We start from the raw sequence: 21435 nt of genomic DNA on the forward strand, positions 1-21435 counted from the left end.
GCCACCAAAAAATAGGGACATTGCTTTAATCTACAATTTTCTATGACAATGATAAATGTTCATTAAGAAGAGCAAATTTTTATCTTTTATTCATCATATTTGATTTTCAACCATATTTGTCAGGGTTCTCCAAGGAAAATATGTGCAAAAGCAGAAACATGTAAATACTTTAATTTTATATAACAGGTAACAGGTTATTTACCGAGCGCTGGAACGGGTACATGCGTGCTAATAGGGTAATTTCATCTCTAAGAACACATTGTTACCACAAGAGACATGGACAAAATTGAAAATCCCTTTCTAAAAGGTGCAACGTACAATAAACGTATTATATGTGAATAGGTAAAGAATAGGTAATGAAAAGGTAACAGGGTATTAACCGAGTGCTGGAACAGGTGCATGTGCGCTAATAAGGTCATTTCATCCCTAAGAACACATTGCTACCACAAGAGACACGGGCACAATTCAAAAACCTATTTTAAAAGGTGCAACGTACAACAAACGTATTATAAGTGAATAAGTAACAGGGTATTAACCGAGCACTGGAACGGTTGCAATCGCGCTTATAGGGTCATTTCATCTGTAAGAACACATTGTTACCACCAGAGACATGAACACAATTGAAAAACCATTTAATTCAAAGTGCAACCGTATACTCCGCGCATTAAAAACGAAAAAGTAACAGATGTGCATATAGAGAAAACTATGTGCATATAAAGTAAGCTATGTGCATATAGAGAACAAGTATGTGCGTATAGAGAAAAAGTATGTGCATATATAGTAAAACTATGTGCATATATAGAAAAACTATGTGCATATATAGAAAAACTATGTGCATTTAAAGTAAACTATGTGCATATAAAGTAAACTATGTGCATATAGAGAAAAAGTATGTGCATATATAGAAAAACTATGTGCATATATTGAAAAGTATAAGCGTATCTAAAAACAAGTACACATAAGGCAGCTACGGCGTTCCATATAAAGTCATTCCTTGGGTTTTGTCTCCTCGAACAACATGTATAAAATATTATGTATATCTAAAGTACAAAGTGAAGATTGTTGTTCTTTGTATCAATTTCTACTCGTTAAAACGATATGCTTCTCAAACAATCTATTTTTCCAATCCTTTGTAAAGCCTTGATAAGGATTTTAACAGTTGGTTTAGGAAATTTTGCCTGACTCCAAACTCGTAGTATGTCTTTGTTCTGCTGTACTAATTTCCCTCTATGTTCATATTGAATTCCTTGGATTTCAGAACTAGCCAATCCCAGTTCAATACCAAGTTGCATGCCACTATTACCAATATAATGGTTCGACAATTTCTGTAATGTATCGTTGGACGGTGTGGTGTTTGCCGTATCTTCTTGGATACCTAGAAAAGTAAAAATAAACCGCTAAGAAAAAAATCACACAGACTTGACAGCCGATTGCATTGAGTATGAAGGCAAAGGTTATATCTTTGGTTACCTTGCTTGCTAGCTGAACCGTAAAGTCATTATTGGGTTAGGTAAACAATCCTCCTTTCAGCGTAGAATAGTCCGATAGATAACTAATCTATCTGTCTGTAGGACTAGGGGGTAGTATACCTTACCTAATAATGACTTCACAGTTTAGCTTGTAAGAAAGCTTATCAAAGATACTACCTTTGCCTTCACATTTCCACAATTCATTTACTCTTAAACGATTTTGAGTTTCCACTTCAATGATAATTATGGTCTTTTTTTTCTTACTATCAGATTTAGCCTACTGTCTTTTTGAACTTCATTCACTTTTAATCATTATAGATTACAGATTCTACAAGGACGAGGATGTCCTTCTCATGTAGATTTTTGCATTTAAAATCTACTTAAAACTATTATTTCAGTTTCAAAACTTCCCATTCTACAGTTACCAATGGCAACGCCTGAAATTTTAATGTTCAAAGAAATAGTAGAGCTGTTCAAATTTTAGCTGTTTAATCAAGAACCTTTATTATAAAACTGTTTTTTATCATTTATTTTTCTTGTCAAGGTAACAAGAAAAGTCGTCTTAATTTATCACCCTACATATTTTTGATTGTTTCTGAACAGAAATGGTAGATTTTTACCGTATAGATTTGTCTAATCACCAGTAGAAGGTAACCCTCAATCTGACATTATTTTTGGCGGCTTTTTTAGTTCCGTATTCGACATTTTGACTGGGTGTCACAGGATATGTTTGCAGATGCTTACCGTTGAAAAACTCGGTTCATCTCCTTTACGTACACATTTAATACGAACTATTTTACTTCCATTTTTTAAAAATTTTCTTTACACTTTAGAAAATGACAAATTACATGGGATTAACTCTTTGTGAAATGTTTCGAGGGAACCAATGTATCGCACGCCATTGCGGCTATCAGAGTTAAAATGCAATGTCACTAGCAAACAAAATATTAAAAAAAGTACCGAACTGCAAGGTAAATCTAAACAAGAATGTGTCCATAGTACACGGGTGTCCCACTCTCACTATCATTTTCTATGTTCAGTGGACTTAAACTCTAATTTGGCATTAAAATTAGAAAGATCATGTCATAGGGAACATGCGTATTCAATTTAGGTTGATTGGACCTAAACTTAATTATAAACTACCTTGACCAAAAACTTTAATCTGAAATAGGACAGACGGAGGAACAAACCTCAGGCACTTGTCCCAGAAAAAAAAATCCTATATACCTTAATTTAACACAAGGTACTTAACTTGCATTTCAGAAGTATGTCAATCGTATTAATTTTGCCAACCGCTGAAAATTTGGAAATAAACGTCTCGCAGTAAATGATCAATTATAAAAACTGTTGCAGAAAAAACTGTTATTTTTGTCTGAATAGAACTTGTCACCCAGTTAGTAAAAAATCTAACAAGTGTTATTTGTGGTATGTCTAATAAGTTACGAGTTTCTTTTTTTAGATACAAATTTTCCCATAACTTCAATGTCATTCAGACTCTCTCTTGACTTTACCTATGAAAATTAAACAAGATCAGATAACTCCGAGAATCATTTAGACTTTCCCATGAAATTGACCAATCGGAAACCGCGATATATAAGGAGACGTGACGCGTTTATTGCCAATTCATCAGCGGTTGGCAAAATTAATACGATTGACATACTTGGGGTAGGATTGCTACGGATGATTCCGAAAACGAATGTAGGCATGTTATACACCATTGTAAAGATAAATCAATTTATATTTACGATATAACAAGTTTTAGTGTGATTGACAGCCTAGAAAGCGGCATATAACGGGATTTCGTCACCGCCTGACATTTCTCTGAGACAAGTGCATGTGATGCATGTGCCAAGTCATAAATATCACAGTGGTTTTCTATCCGTACCGTTAGTTTAATATGTCTGACGTTTGATTTTGACAATTTTTAAAGACGTCTCCAAGTCATGCCGTACAAGTTTAGGGGCATAATGTTTATCGTCAGGTCGTCAATCCGTTCGTTTGTTCCACAGGCACTTGTCTCAGAATTTTTTCCTCTATATACCTTTATATAACACAAGGTACTTAACTTGCATTTCAGAAAAATGTGCATTTATTGTATGAATTATCTAATAAATAGAGAAAAAAGAAGAATATATGTTATGATTATCAATGTGACAGCTCTCCACCAAATGACATAACAGTTAACTACTTACTATACGGCCTTCAATATTGAGAAAAAATGGCCTTCAATAACGAGAGAAAAAAATCACATCTTATAGTTATCAATAAAGTTTTTCAACATGTCAAATGTAAAATAATTCTAACGAGAAATAGAACGGCCTGATTTATAAAACCAACATCAGCAAACCGCTGTTCAATAGTCATAAATCGAAACAATAAACGAAAATTAAATAACACATATAGATAATTTCCTCTTCTCAATTACTGAGTTCCCATTTTCAGCATTGACATTCACTCGGACCTATCGTATGGTGTTTAAATATCTCAGATGATACGTTATGCTACTGCATTTTCACACTATACGGACTTCATATACAGGAGTTTGCTCCATAAGCAGAAACTACTCGAAAAGAGTTATGATGACGAAAAATTAACACTCCGTACATTTTATGGACACAGACACGAGTTGATCGATCTACACAACGTGTCGGTGTCAGTGTCTATATTAACTGACGACAGTTTTACCACGTCTTGTATTGTGGTTTATCATATACGTGGTCTTTCTGGTCTGCTAAGTACCGAATGTGACTTATTCCCGAATTGACTTGTTTACCGTGAATTTGCATTGCTATACGACGTGTCTCGGTATTCATATATCTAACATTCATGTATTTATTTATGATATTTCTTTTGTAATTCTGGTTAGATATTGTGTTATGTCTTATCGTTTGTGGTTTGAATTCTTTTTTTATTTTTTTATATGTATGTAAAAGTTAAGATAATTAATCAGCTACTTCATGTATATGTTCAGTTTAAAGCAACTATATTGCTTATGCTGTACGGTAACACCACTGTCCCAGGTTAAGATGAAGGTTGTGTTATCGCTAACATGTTTAACCCCGCCACATTCTTATATATGTGCATGTCCAAAGTCAGGCGCCTGTAATGCAGTGGTTGTCGTTTGTTACTGTGTTACATATTTGTTTTTCGTTCATTATGTTGTACATTTATCAGGTTGTTAGTTTTCTCGTATGAATTGTTTTCACGTATTTATAGCTAACAATGCGGTATTTGCTTTGCTTATTGTTGAAGGTTGTATGGTGACTTATAGTTTTTTCTGTGTCATTTGGTCTTTTGTGAAGAGTTGTCGCAAAGGCAATTATACTACATCTTCCTTTCTATAACCAACATTTCAAAGTACTCCATTTTTGACAGTACCATGTATATAACGTTTCTGAGTTATAAAGTTTTCACATTTGTCATGGTGGGAACTTTTATAGATTACTATGCGGTATGAGTGTTGCTTGTAATCGAAGGCCGTACGATGACTTATAGTAGCTTAGCTATCATACCACATCTTATTTATTTATATTTTTTAAATTTTGATATTCTTGTAATGGTTAGAAAATACATAAAATAACACCATTATTAAATGAATCTTAATTCTATATTCTATTTGTAGAAGTTTATCTGTGATAAAATAAACGTCACAATAATACGCCACTTTTTGTGTCGTTGGTACATTCGCGTGAAATACAGTTAATAAATATATTCTGGTGTCCTGGTGCACTGTTAAAACTCATGGGCTGTGTCCGTTGTTATTCTGTGGTTTACATGTTGTAATGTAATATTATATTATTTATTGGTGAATTCTTTTTCCTGAGTGTTATTTGAACTGTATTCCTGTTCCGTTATGGTGTCATTTAGCGGTATTTTTACCATTGCCACATAAGAGCTAGGAATGGGTAGCCATAAAACCAAGTTCATTCCACCATTTTTTCTTTAACTGTCCTGTACCAATTCAGGAATATTGCAGTTTTATCAAATAGTCCATTTCTATGTATGTTGGCGTTTAGGTTTTCTGTTGTTCAGTTGTTTTCTTCTAATTGTTGATGTGTTTTTTCTCGATTTTGGTTTGCGATCCAAATTTGGTTTCGCTTAATGAATTTATGACTATTGAACAACGACTGTTGCCTTTATATGCACTTTATATACAGCAAAAAAAACTACAATCACTGAATTGCAGTTCCTGAATTTGTACAGCAAAATACAGAAAAGTACAAATGAACTGTTTGGGCTACTGACCCATTTTCATTAATAATCCGGAACTATAAACAACTAACATTCTAGTGAGAAGAGATGGTTGGTTAAACATCGTTGTATAGCTAGATAAAGCTCCCACTTGCATGACAGGTGTTTATAGTTCCATTATAGTGACAAACAAAGACACTCACAAAAAGGTGTATAAAGTAAAATCACAAAAATACTGAACTCAGAGGAAAATCAATTTGGAAAGTCCATAATCACATGGCAAAATCAAAAAACAAAACGCATCAAAAACGAATGGACAAGAACTGTCATATTCCTGACTTGGTACAGGCATTTTCAAATGTAGAAAATGGTGGATTAAACCTGGTTCTATAGCGCTAACCCTCTCACTTTAAAAACAGTCTCATCAAATTCCGCTACATTTACATGATGCGTTAAATAAACGTATACACTTTCACGATAAAGTATAACTTGAGTAAGATATAAAGACAAGGGTAAACAGAATAAAAACCGTTGAAAAAACCTCTTGTGTCTGATTCAGACATCCAAATCTGCATGTACCAGGAACGCCCGAAGCTAAATAACCAATTGCTGGCTGCATAATTACAGAGTAACGTCAATAGTTATAGGAGCAAAAGGAACATAAAGCCAAAAGTCAAATAAAGAGAAACAGAAAAGTAAATAGAAAGATAAACAACTGCAAAACCTAGAATCACAATACCATCTTATAGTATTTGTGAAGTAAACACTGACTTTTTGCTTTTATGTCTTGGTACTTTCCGATGATCTTTTTTGGAAAGAATCCACATATCGTTAATTGCGCTACTCGAGTTAACAGTGTCATAGTATATATGTACTCCCTCTTTCACTGAGGACAAAAATGATTCTTTATCTAATGGACAATTCCTTGCTATAACATACAAAGAGCCGACAATGTGCCGTTGTTTGCTCGGAGCGTTTTGAATTATAACCAGTGCAAACAACATAGTCGGTTGGCAACCGTCTGGCAATGGGATCACAAATATCTATGCCATCTCCTGCTTTCAGTTTGTTAAATGCTCTTCGACTCTTTGACATGAGGGATATATTGATCTCTTGAGGGCTTTAATATAAGATCATAATAAATACAAGAAAATAGGTTTCACATCGCTTACTGACTGGTCTTTTGAAGATGGTCTTCAGATGAAGCTTTTTCAGCATAAGGTTTAGTCGGAGTCGTTGGAATTATCCCTGCACCCACCATATTGAATAACAACGACAAAAAAAACTTTTTCGACAAATATAAATAGCTTCAATTTATACTACAAATTGTACTTAAATGATGTTCATCACCAGGAAAAAATGTCTAATAAAAGTATCATTTAATCGAAAATTTAGAAATTACCTCACCTAATATCAAATTATTTTTTTTAACCTAAAAGCTGTGTTTACCGTAGTTTGGACATATTTACGTTGGAATAATTCAACATTTTATATAAAATTAAGATAAAATTAATATATTCAATTCTTATTCAAAACATCGTGCTATAAATCGATATCAATATCAGTTTGATCCATGTTTAATATACGGTTAGTTTAAATTTAAAAGTCCCCGCATCTAGTTAGTGTTCTACTACTTATCTATCAGTGCTCCAAAAAAAAACTCCCTTACTACTATCAAAGAAATTGTTACTCACTTTTGTAATAAAGCTTTTGAAAAAATTGATATTAATTATTTTTGAGTGTTAAAAATACTTTAGAGGTTTTAGATAAAATACATGTTTTTGATGGTCCTTTAAATTCCGTTTACAGTTGTGATTTTTCTACTCTCTACACTACACGTCCTTACAATATTATCAAGATAAAGTTTTCATGTCTAATTAAATAGGCTTTTGAAAAATGTCATTTTAAATTAATTTGCTGTAACTCGTTTTGAGCCTTTTTCGCTAACGAAAAAGGGAAGTATGCTAGATACACTAACTGGAAATGTGAAGATATAATTGAAGCTTTAAATTATCTCCTAGACAACATATATGTCCGTCATCTTATGATCACAAACAAGCTTCTGTCCAAGTTTGGTACAAATTTAGGATATTTTAAGAAAGTTATTAAAAATTGTAAAACTTTAACCACGGAGTGAATGTAATATTTCCTGGCCGAAAAAAAAACTAAGTCGATTTATAAGTAAAATACAGAAAAAATGGAATTTTATTTGTACACAAATTTATTCTGGATACTATCTAATCATCATAAACCAGTTTCTGTCCAAGTTTTGTACACATGCAGGATAGTTTAAGAAAGTTATTAAAATTTTAAAAACTTTAACCACAGAGTGAATATTTATGGACGACGCCGACGACGCCGACAGAATGTAGGATCGCTATGTCTCGCTTTTCCGACTTAAGTCGAAGTCTGGACAACAATTAAGTATTTTAATTAAAACAATTATTGAGCAATACTTGTTGTCTGTGATTTTGTATTCAAATATAAGTGTTGTAGTTTTATCAACAAATTATATATTATATCTTTTTAGGAGATCATCTATTTGTTTCAAAAATCTTGTAAAATAAGAACAATTAAAAAAATAAGGAGCGTAGTCTTCTTCTAGATTATAAAAGTTACACATATTATTGTTTGCTTTTTTCCATCGTGATAGAAGCTTTCTTGTTGGAACAATAAATTGTAGCCGTTACCATTTGGAATTTTTTTATTTATTTTCACTTTAATGTTTAAAAATAAAGTTATACAATGAACTCATATTTGGAGCTTCTTGCATTGATAAAACTTTTAAGCCACTTGTTTATCCCTAATAATGATTCGTAATTGAAGAGTCTTATGCAGACGAAACGCGCGTCTGGCGTATTAAATTATAATCCTGGTACCTTTGATAACTAATTATATTGCTCACTAGTGAATCATATAACATTTTATTTGAAAAACATGTAGTCTTGAAATAACGATCTTATGACGGAATCACACATTGCCGATTATTGCTCCAGTTTGAGATCAGACAGTGATACGACACGACAATTATCTGGAATGTCCTATCATTGTCTGAACGCAGTCGTATAAGTTCGCAAAAGATTCCTACGGGTCGGTTAGGGTCCGAATATTTCGGTGAAGCACCCCGACAGTTAGGTGTGTCCCGTAACATTCGGGGAAGCTCAGCCGATTTTGTCTAGTCGGATTACAATCGTGTCTATGTCGTGACAGATTCTGCTGTATCGGATCAAAATCCTAACAATGTTCTGTGTATTCTGGACGGTGTCCTGTGGAACGGGAATGATATGGAGAAATCTTTCATGGCTGTTTTTATGCCAATTGATTGATATAGGAAGATGTGGTGTGAGAGACAGACTCGGTCGAGTTTTACCTGTTGAAAGATACAAATAGGATTAAAAACGGATTGAGAACGGGATTATCGGGATAAATTCGCTTGGAAACGGTAGAATATCGAGGCTTCCGGAACAATATATGATTGTTATCGTGATTAAACTATTTATTCTACAAATTTGAATTAAGGTTTGAATTTCCATCCACGATTCACGTGATCTTGATCAGACTTTTGACAAATTTTAATCGGGAATGGTTCTGTCTAGGACGGCAGTAAAACTCGCGAATGTGTGACCCTAGCTTTACTTCAAAATGTCAAATCAGAAATTTATAAAATACTCAAGGGAAACTATTTTAATAGATATAAACCAGACATCAAAGCTTTATCAAAATAGTTATAAAACCAAACAAGTACAAAGTAGAAGAGGATTGAGGACCCAAAATTCCAAAACAGTTGTGCTAAATACAGCGAAGGTAATCTATTCCTGGGACAAAAATCCCTTAGTTCTTCGAAAAATTCATAGTTTTGTTGACAGGAAATTTATAAAAATGACCATATAATTGATATTCATGTCAACACCGAAGTGCTAATTTCTGGGCTGGTGATACTTGAAGTTTGTTTATAAATCAAATGAATGATTATTTAAATTACATATTTTGAAGAGGAAATTTAGCATTAGTCTTGAAAATAAATCAATATTGGCATCACTTCCAACACAGGAAATTGAAACTTGATTATAAAATTGCTGTTATACTAACTGGCGATTGTTTTTTACAAACCCTGATGGACCCTTGTATAACTGTTATTCATGCTTGCCATACTTCGTATTAGATACAATACAAAGGTAACAAAGAAACAGGCCGGTAACAACCGTTGCCGGATAGTTTTTCTGCACGAGTAGTCAGGTCAAGGTCCGAGGCACTAGCCGAGGACCTTAATCTGACTACAAGTGCAGAAAAATTATACGGCAGGTTGTTTCAAGGAAGAAGTATTACATTTTGCAAGACGGAACATTTGAGAAACTAAAATGGCCTTAAATCATTAAGTGTAAGTTATAGTATAAACACATCTTTTTTTTCATTTCCCTTCATCCTAGTTTTTTTTTTTCGAGAAAAAAAATCAGGAATCTAATAATTTGATTAAAACAAAAGAACCATTTCAAGTAAAAGATGAATGTTATCACGTTTGAGACTTTTTTAAAATGCAACTTCGTAAAAAAAGTAAGATATTAAAGAAATGTGATAGTTGTAAGAAAGCTAACGTTTAATTTTATAAGTGAAACGGAAAGCGGGAGGGGGGCCTAAATTGATTTCAAATAAACAGGCTGTGATCTTCATTTTGATGAAAAAATGTAGGATGTGCCATTTCATTTCCCCATTCACCCTTTAAACATTTCGTGAGATTCGCACGTTTGCTGCCAAATACATGAATTTAATATTCAGTTGGGGGCCGGGGGGTTCATGGGGTTGGAACCCCCTTCTTTTGGACGATCAGTGCATTTGAATGTGGACAAATAGTTGGAACCCCCTTTTTTACTGGGTTGGGAACCCTTTTCATAAAAATGACGGTATCCGCCTCTAATAGATTTGAATTCAACTTATAATTAAATTCAATACCAATATAAATGTAACAAAGAATTAATTTTCTACTTCATTAGTGAATGAAATGTTATGAAAACAAGGATTTTGTTCTGTTATTGTATGTATTAAGACAAATACTTAAAAAAAAACTCATGCTCGTCTCTGTAAGTGTTGATCGCGATTAATTAAACACGTGTTACTATATGATCCAATCGCAGCCTACCGTCCAAAATTGAGGACAGAAGTTGAATATTTTCATCAAGAGTTGCTGCTTATTTGGACATGTATTACACGAACACTTTTTATTTATAGGATCAATCGTGCATTGGTGAGTTGATAGGGATTTTATCTTTCGATGAGATTTGATTTTTATTTACAAATTTCCTGTTTTTTTAATTGAAATATAAACGTCGGTATCATCATTTCTTTACTTTCAGCATTATCCAAAATTACTATTCATGTCCATGTATTGAAGAAAATACGTTTATTGACCGATTACTTTTCTCAATAAAAAGTGGGAGGGGTATGTATATTATATGTGAATATATTAACTATTTACCTTAACAACGCCATCACCCATTATATATTTAAATTAGCACTATTATATTATACGGTATTCGAAAAATCAGGAATCATGCAGATCATTAATTTGTTATTTGCTTGACCATAGTAATTTTTTTCTCATAAAATTTGGTTTTATTAGGAGAAAAACATGCACCCCCTTTTTGAAGTTAAATGTCGAATCCCATAGTGTACTGATAAAGTATTTTACAGGAAATGTTTTTTTTAAATATTGATGATGACGTAACTATTTATTTAAAAAAAGACAGGAAATATGTTGGTGAACTAAAAAGTCCAAATCTAATTGAAAGTTAAAGTGCCCATGAACTCATTGTTAATGCACGAGTGGTTCTATTCATCAAAAGTGTCCGTGTAACAACTAAAAAGAGTCCGTGTATCGTCTAAACAGATTCCGTGTAACACCCGTTAATGTACTGTTTTTCTATAGGTCTGCTGGGGGCAGAGTCGTACAATTGTATGTACAGACAATTTTAATACCTGACATACCTTAGGTTATTAAACACACCATAATATTGATTTGAAATGCATTTTAAAAGTGAAGAAATGCCATCTTACATTCGGTGTTCCACAAGGTTCCCTGCTAGGCCCGAAATTGTACAGTCTTTTTCTCGAAGACTATGTGTGAAATATGCCATCGTCATAGCATGACATATCACTGCTATGCGGACGATGCACAAGTGTACATGGTTATCAAGCCGCTAGACAACTGGGAGAACTATTTTTCAAAACTTGAATTGTGTCTCTCCGACATTAGTGCATAGATGTAAACAAATAAACAACTTAAACTAAATCAAGATAAAACCGAGCGTATCATATTCACACCGAAACATCTAAAGGCAAGTGTACCAAATCTCCAACTGAAAGTCGGCAATTCAATGATAAGTAGTGTATCCTGCGTGAAAAAACTTGGAGTATATTTTAATCAACATCACATCTTACGATGGAACGGCAAATTTCTGCCATAGTAAAATCTTGTCATTTTCACATCAGTAACATTGGACGCATTTGCAGTTGTATAACAACAACCGCTTGCAAGACACTAGTGAACAGTCTGGTAACATCCATACTTGATTATGGAAATATTCTGCTGAACGATATCAACAAGACTACGATTAACAGATTACAAAAAGAACAAAATATAGCAGTTCGTCTTATAACCAGGACCACAAAACATGAACATATTACGCCGATACTTGCCGATTTACATTGGTAACCCGTCGAATACAGACCACAATTCAAATTACTGACTTATGTGTACTGCGCTTTGAATGGAATTGGTCTTGCTTACATTCGAGAACTAGTCAATATACACGTACCAAACCGATCCCCTATTCAAGCTCAACTCAACTACTTACCGTCCAAAAAGTGCGGACGAAGACATACGGTGAAAGACAATTTAATTTGGCAGCGGCATCTTTTTGGAACAATCTCCCAAACAGTTTAAGACAATACAAGTCCTCATTTTTATTGCAATGCTTTTTAATCAGACTTTTTCATTTCTCTTTTTTACGGATTTTTTAATAGTTTTCTATAAACCTTTAATGCAACTTCTTGTATACCTATTAAGGATTTTTGCTTGTTTTCCATGCTTAGATTGCTATTTGTTTTACATTGTATTTTCGTATTGACCTTTTATTAGATGGTAGGCATTTTTGTTTTATATTTTATTTAAGTATTTGACACGGTGTATGTTTTATATATTTTTTGTCTTTGATTTGTTTTATTTACCATGCTGAATGTACAGCGCCTTAGAGTGATTCTTATTTTTATATAGGGCACTCTATAAATTTTCATTATTATTATTATTATTATTATTATTATTATTATTATTATTATTATTATTATTATTATTTTTAAATTAAAACCCATAAATGATATTTTTAATATTGTTTTTATCAAACCTATACTTTAAAACAGGGCTCAAAATACCAAAGGGACATTAAAATCATAACTCTAAATGAAAGCGACAACTCCATATCTAATACAGTAAATTACAAGCAACAACTGTACAAAAAATACAATATAGAAAAAAATAGAGACTGAGCAACATGAATACCACGAATAACAGAGTGATCTCAGGTGCTCCTGAAGGGTAAGCAGATCCTGCTACACATGTGGCCCCATGATTTTTTAATCAGTTTTTGCAGGGTTTCAGAGCATGCCACATAATTTAAACATTAAAAATGATGTAATGAATTCAACTTTCGAACTTCAAACTTTTTCAAGACAATAAAGAAAATGAATGAATTTATGTTAATGCATTTATTTTATCAATATTGCATATTTAGAATAAAAAAATATCTAGCGTTGTGTTTTTTAAAGTCCATTGGTTATTGTCCGACATGTTGAAGATAGATGGACGGACGGACTGACGGATAAAGGTGTATCATAAAACGTCCCGTGAACGGGCGTATAAAAATTAATGTGTTTTGACCAAGAAAAAAAGACAGATGCAAGTACGACCAATATTTCTGACAAATGCAAGTTTCTGCTTACATCAATAAATCACAACCATTGAAATAGTATATCCCCTTCTTTCAGAGTTTTAGACAAAGTACGAATACAGATTCGAAATAGATTTATTCAAAAAGTGTAAAGTGTTGAGCATCAAAGTTTCTTTTAAAAACGAACTTTTGATAATGAATTAAAAGTAACTGTTTCAGATACACAATTTTGTTTCTTTGACACATCTATGAATATGCTCTAATTTTATGCCTAAAATACGATTGAACTCTTTAATTGTAAAAACAGATAACAAATAAAATCATGTTCATGACAGCCTGGACAAAACCATTTCTTGGCGGGTTCAGGTTATTAAATGACTGGATCCGATTGAGTAAACGTTCGCCTGTAACGCCCACTTGTTATATCGTTTGTATTTAAGATATTTAAACTGTTGGTTTGCTAAAGGTTCTAAATCAAATAATACGAATCACTAGCAGAGGACAAAACCTTGTTTGTTGATTTAAATGTTGAATACTTAAACATTTTTTCTCGCACACCTGCATGAACTATACTCTTTTATTCTATTTTAATTCCCAACTTTAAGGCCCCTGACAGACTGAATGAGCGTAATTTAGTAAAGTACAAACTAGAGTTCTGGATCTTTTTTTACTCAATATATATAACTCGGATTAAAAAAAGACAAAACAAATTTAAAGTATTAATAAGGATTTTAATAAAAAAAAACTCAATACAAATGAAAAATCAACTTCGGTGTAACATATTTTTCTTGAACCAGTGATACGCTTGTTGTCCTCGGTGTTATATGTCCCAAGAATAACTGACTCTGGTATAAGGTTACATCTTTAATTCCATTTCAATATAGTGAAATATCTTTTATAATCTATTTAAAATATGTGTGTACAGTTTCAGCTCAGATTAACAACTGGCCAAACATAATAATTTCTTTCTCAATTCCCACGATCACAACTTTAACCTTTCAACTCTAACATGTGTTTTCTTTCAATTCTCACTCCCATCTAGATCTTACCAACTTTACCCTAAAGTGCACTCGCCACACCAGTTAACCAAGAGTGTCTATTGGGGACTACACACTTAATATCAAAATCATTTTAGTAAAAGTTTGACATATGGTTCATTAAATTATATTTGGAGGAAAACGTTTCAGTGTATCAAACTTGACTGTGATTTTATCCTTTGATAAAAAAAAATAGTTACGGCTCCCTTTTCCAACGATGTTCTATGAAAGATTTTTTTTTAAAAGCTAGCCAAATTTTAATTTATCAAAAAATACTGTCAATTTAACCTTTTGACATGATGATCTAAAAATCAACAGGGTTCTTGCTCCTTTACTGGTGCATTTTCTCACAAAGTTTGGTAAATATATTCTCTGTGATTCAAATGACTATGTTTTGAAACGGAGATGTTAAAGTTACGACTGCCAGACGGCTGGATATTATTCATTATATAATAAGCTGAGTTTGACTTTCTTGCAACTGACACTCGAGAATCACTACATAGACAGTTGATGTCAAAATGCACATATGGCGCAGAAAAATGGTATTTTTCCATGTTATCAGCTAATACAATCAACCAATGCTAATTATAATCATAACATTACCACCTACCCTGTAAGGTTTTTCACCATATGAAGTTGCCTCCCACAGTGTTATACCATAACTCCATACATCAGATTTAGCATCAAACTTCCAATAATATACACATTCTGGAGCAGACCACTGTAATGGACATTTACCAGCTTCTTTGGCCTGTTTAAGATGTAAAATCAGTTGAATAATAGTTAGTAGATAAAAGAAAACATTGAAGTTCCAATGGAATTTATACATGCAGTTTACTATCATTGTTTTGATTTCAATACCTTATCACCAAACTTAAGTCTTTAGCATAAAGTTATAAGACGGATCAATCTACATTAATTTTTGTAAGCTAGTGAAACATGAACCAACTGTCATTGTGACCTTCTTCTAATCGTAAGAAGTTTTTTTCCTATAGATCCATCCGTTCAGAATTATTTGCTTGTTGTTCACAAAGTATATAAGAAGTAAACTCCACCTAATTCGGTATTTGAAATGTCAATAAAAATATTCCATTTCTGGATATATTCAATTAGACAATTAACATATTCCCATTGAATCACAACCATTAAAGAATTCGAACTTATCCTTATATGTTATTAGCCCTAACCAATGCTTTATAAAAGGTTAAAGTTTTTCTTTCTTTTGTTTTTGGGCTACAGCTGCAAGCATCTGTATTTGACTATTTCGTTACAATATGTGTTGTCACTTTCTTCAAAACTTTATATCAATTCCAAGTTTCCAGATTAAGCTAGAGTTATAATTTCTGGGTATAAGAAGATATAATAGTACATATTACATTATCGGTTTTTACTGTGCATTTTTACTAATGTATTATAAACCAACTTATGTTCGCGAAAAGTTAAATTCCCACTAGTCTACTTGGTTGCGATTTGTCGGCGTTTTTTTTCTTTATTTTCTTGGTGTATTTATATATAAAAAAGACCTAAGCTTCACAAATTCGCGTCGATTTAAATTCGCATAATTTTTCAAATTAAGGGAGTTAAGAAAAAATCGGTCGACAACAAATTGCCTAGAAAAACTTTACTTTTAAATTGGGCACTGATTGATATTACAGTCTTGGAAATATGGTTTGTTTGTCATTACATGTGAGTACTTTTAGGTTTTTACTTCGTGTCATTTTGTTAGTTGTTTTTTTGGTTTTATGTCAATGTGAAGAGTCAAACTGTCTTCAACTGATATTAATAGTTTGTTTCTTAAGTTATTCTGCTACACCACTGTCGCAAGTAAAAGGAGGATTGGACGGAGTTGTTGAGTACACACAAAAGTGTGCACCCCTCCACATTATTTGTATAACTGCCTCAAGTCAGGAGTCTGTAATTTAGAGGATGTCCTTCATGACTGCCTTTTAAACCTTATTCAGGCTGTAGGTTTTATTGTCGGGGTCTTTTAAGGCTTACTATATTATGTGTTCCCAGTAAATATACATGTAAATATTGTTTATATTGAAATATGTGGTAAACCTAGTCGAGGTAAAGGTAGTTAAGAAATTAAGTGTTAGTTTAAACTCTTAGAATTTCGGGACATATAAACGTTGGAAATATGCCGCACAGTCCTATATTTTGACCTTTGAAAAAAAAGTAGTGCATATGAACTTTTCATTCTAAAATATGATTTTTTTTCAAAACTTCATAGTAAAAATGGTACAGTTTGAACCGTAAAGGGAGTTCCTATGGGAAAATGCATTGTCAATATTTACAGAATTGCAACCTATACGCATGTTATGTGGTCGCTCTGAAGGATTATTTTCTCATTTGAAATCCCAAAACTTAGTTTTATAATAAAACATAACCCTATCTTTTTCGAACAACAAATTGAAATAATCCTTTAAGTGACAATTATTTTTTATTATCATTTCTTAGTTACCTTGTAATAATCTTCTCCCATATTAAGTGCTTTAGACATAAAGAAGTCACTTATTTTAGCAGAATTTTCGGACACTAATAATACATTTCTTGCACATAAGTCTCTATGCACATAATTTTTAGAGTGAAGATAAGCCATGCCTTGTGCTACCTGACACATTAACTGGACAACTGTGGACTGTTTCAGTTCTCTGTAATGATAAATATTTAGATATGCAACTGTAAACAAAAATCCACGACTAACATATCATATTTTAACGACTTCTGATTATCTGCTTGTACTAAGTCAGGAATATGACAGTTATTTTTCCCATTCGTTTGATTTGTTCTAGCTTTAGATTTTGCAATTCTATAAGGGACTAACAATTTGAATTTCCTTTATAGTTCGGTATTTTTTTTATTTTTATTTTAACTAGAAAGGTTTATTTTGTACACGGGTTATTTCATACTTATCTTGCGATTAGGTTAAATGTGAGAAAAACTGCCAAAATTTGAATGTTTTTATTAAAAAGCAAAAAAATGGTAGGCCAACGAAAAACCAAACATCTGAACTTATAAATTATCCCATTTTTTCAATGATTTAAAAAATATTTAAAACACAATGAGGCAAACATTTTTTTCATGCTTAAGTTATTATAGTAAAAAGTAAAATCACAAAAATACTGAACTCAGAGGAGAATCCAATCGGAAGGTCCATATTCACATGCCAAAATCAAATGACAAAACACATAAAAAACGAATGGATAAGAACTGTCATTTTCCTGACTTGTTACAGGCATTTTCAAATGTTGATGTAGTATCAAAAGGCTACCAAACTAAATCTTTTCAACACGTGTCTAAAATGGTGAGCACTTATATAACACATTTGACAAAGCGGATGCATGAAATTTATAACGTGTTGTTTTCGTTTGCTTTAACCAATATAAAATTAACCAAGTAATCAGACATTGTTAATGAAAGTTGGAATTTTTAACTGAGTGTAAGACAATATTTTTCATAAAGACTTATTTTCTTAATTATTTGAAAATGGGGAATTTAACTGATATTCATATCAAATCTATTCAAATATACTTTTCTCTTTTTTATTTATATGTTGACTTTTCTTAATTTGTTGTAAATTTATGTATAGCTATACATATGGAAGCGCATATGGTACACCCCTTGTAAAGTTATTTTGTTGCAAATAAGTCTGAATTATTAGTTATGCTGTGTGTTTTAAGCTGGAATCAAATCATCATATGGAGTCAACTTGTCGGAATAATGAAGAAAAAAATGTATAACCATGTCGACTTGCTAATATAAATGTAATGACATAGCCATAAGAAGTCGACATGTTGAATTGAATTTGTTAATTGGTCAAGTCGACAACTTGCTTATAATTTGATGATGAAGAAAACTACGTGACCATTTTGAAGAAACTATATTTTTCTATCGACTTCCATACGTCTTTTCATTAATGGGTGTCGGATGAGTGTTGCTATCCAATGAGTTAAAATTAAAGTTCGAGTTCATGTTTATAGTTATTTGGTATGAAAAGGGGGACCGGCAGTCAGATATCAGAAAAAAAGCTAAAAAATTACAATATTTCTGACATTACAAGCATATATACACCCCACTTGTACCGGCGTTTATTTTCCTTAGTTCTGAAACGAAAGCAGTATTATAATAAATTAATTAAGGATTCCACGGCACCCGATGTCTCGCATGAGATTGTTGCTGTCATAGTAAAATTGTATTGTTGACTTTAAAAAGTTAATTTTTTTCTGTTATATACAAAACTTTTATAATAGCTTTTCTGTAGCTGATTCATCTTGATCTAGAAGATTTACTCCTATACAAGTTTTATATTAATTCAATTTGTAAATGGTCCGGACAAAACAGTTTTACCTCTTGCAAAAACAATTGTCCTGTTTCCTAGTATCGAGGTATAATCGCGATGAATATTATTATAAACATAGGAAACGCACGGAGAGGGATCCGCTAGCTGAATAAAAATAAGAAGATGAGTAAAACCTATACCGCATAGTAAAATATGAAAGAATCCAAGATGACATGTCAATCAACTCAAAAAAGAAACCTAACGATCTAAACGGCGAAGACGTCAACGCAACTTATCAATAATAAAGTAAGGAGATGTGGTGTGATCGTCAATAAGACAACTTACCACCAGAGTTTAAATGAAGAGGATGTCAGCTATCATAGGCAGCAGTACGGCCGTCAACAAATTGTATAGTCTGCTATAAAAGCCTACCACATAGAAATGTGAAACAATTCAAACGAGAAATATAACGGCCTTATTTATAACAAAACAATTTACGAAAAACACATATGAAACACATGAAACAACAACAACCTTTGAACTATATGCTCTTGACTTGGTACAGGCATATGAAGAATGTGGCGGAGTTATACATGTCTGTGAGTGCTCAACCCTAACTCTAACATGGAACCGCCATCTAACAGCACAACAAAAACTATAAAAATCAGTTGCAGCTGGCTAACTAAATAGATCGGTATTACTGGCCAATATAAATTCATCAAAATTCGGCGTAGATCTCGATGCTCCGCCGCAAGAGTAAGCTGATCCTATAGTTGTTAACTTCATCGTGATTTGGTAAGAGGTGGAGAGACGTCTTATTGGCCATCCTACTACATCTTCTTATTTTTATATACGGTTTTTTTCAGTTTTATAACTGTTTTGTCCTGATGTTGTAAATCTCCATGCTTGTATAGGAGGGTATCTTTTATGTCAATTTAAGCAACTACTGAAACAAATATTTTTCAAATGTTACAAAAAATGAGATCCTTAACGAGTTCATTATGATGCTGATTCCATTTGAGAACTAAGGAAAATAAACAGCCGGCCTTTGTAGTGTGGTTATATCCTCCTTATGTCCGAAATATTGTGATTATTATAATTTTCCTAAAACTTGACAGCAACTTTTTACATACTAATTAACTCTGACCATCAACTCAAACCTAAATTTGAACTTACACTCAATGAAAAGCGATTCACACACGAAGAACGTTAAACAAACGATCTATGGAAATCGATTTAGAAATAGACCTATGTTTTCCCAAAATGGTCTCATGGTTTTACCTCATCATCAAAAAATAAACTCGTTGACTTAAAGTCAAAGGAAACGAGTGACTGGTGAAAAAAAAATGTTTATCCAATTCTTGAACCAATGCATGTATATATCATAAACGTAGTCTTCTGTGCAAGATTTTATCATTTTTTTCGCAAACATCTCGTATAATCGTCATTTTGTATCACTGTCTGTTATGATGTGAAAAAATGGAAGTTCATTCATTAATTGTCGTGTTTTGAAGCCGACGTTTACCGATTTTCCCCTTCTAGTAAACAATCAACAAAGAAGCATGGATATTGAGCACAAGTATAACATGTACAATCAGACAATAGTTGACTTAAGTGATAGATACATGCGTATTGCGATCACCGGATTTTTACGAGTAGGGTCACGATAAGGTCACTTTGAATACTGAAAATATTTCGGCGAATTGCTTCCTGGAAGAAAGCAATTAGAAAAAAGTAAAATTCTTCTAAATGTGGACAAATTACAGAATTTTCTTCAGAAAAAAGTATATGTACATAAGTTTAATAATGACAACTTTCCATCTTGTTATAAAAAAAAACAAATGCATCATTATTTTTTTTTAATTTGAGATTTCACCATATGTCATGGGCGTCAAGTTGGTTACTTATTCCCTATTCTCTATTCGTTACCTATTCCCTATTCCCTATTCGTTACCTATTCCCTATTCCCTATTCGTTACCTATTCGTTACCTATTCGTTACCTATTCGTTACCTAATCCCTATTCCCTATTCGTTACCTATTCGTTACCTATTCCCTATTCCCTATTCGTTGTCTATTCGTTACCTATTCCCTATTCCCTATTCGTTACCTATTCCCTATTCGTTACCTATTCCCTATTCGTTACCTATTCCCTATTCCCTATTCGTTACCTATTCCCTATTCCCTATTCGTTACCTATTAGTTACTTATTTGATTTTTAATATCCTTCCCCCTTTTTAATTATGGCATGTAATAGTTTAATATGGCTGCCGTTAGCATGGAAACGGCACAATTGTGAAAAAAATCAGTTTTTGGTTTTTGGTGAACTGTTTGAATATGCTTCAACTCAGAATCATCATATTTTAAAACAATGTAGGTTCCCACTATATACAGGTGTTGGATGATTTTGGCGATCATTGGAACTACAATGTTGCCATAGAAACTACACCAAAATTTTCAAAATTCTCAAAATGCTCAAAACTTCATGAAACTTCACAGTAATGATGAGCAACATTGGTA

General features: G+C 32.7%; 1 protein-coding gene across 1 annotated transcript; it reads right to left on the bottom strand.

Moving 5' to 3' along the window:
- Nucleotides 1–980: 980 nt before the first annotated feature.
- LOC134710715 (tyrosine-protein kinase SYK-like) lies at nt 981–17228 on the bottom strand. Its single transcript, XM_063571110.1, has 3 exons — nt 17099–17228; nt 15245–15385; nt 981–1375 (listed from the first exon to the last, which is right to left on the bottom strand). Exons 1-3 carry the CDS (start codon nt 17135–17137, stop codon nt 1217–1219), a joined length of 339 nt encoding a protein of 112 aa, XP_063427180.1. The 5' UTR covers nt 17138–17228; the 3' UTR covers nt 981–1216.
- Nucleotides 17229–21435: the final 4207 nt, after the last annotated feature.

The sequence above is a fragment of the Mytilus trossulus genome, chromosome 1 (assembly GCF_036588685.1).
Source record: "Mytilus trossulus isolate FHL-02 chromosome 1, PNRI_Mtr1.1.1.hap1, whole genome shotgun sequence".
Taxonomy (NCBI): Eukaryota; Metazoa; Mollusca; class Bivalvia; order Mytilida; family Mytilidae; genus Mytilus; species Mytilus trossulus.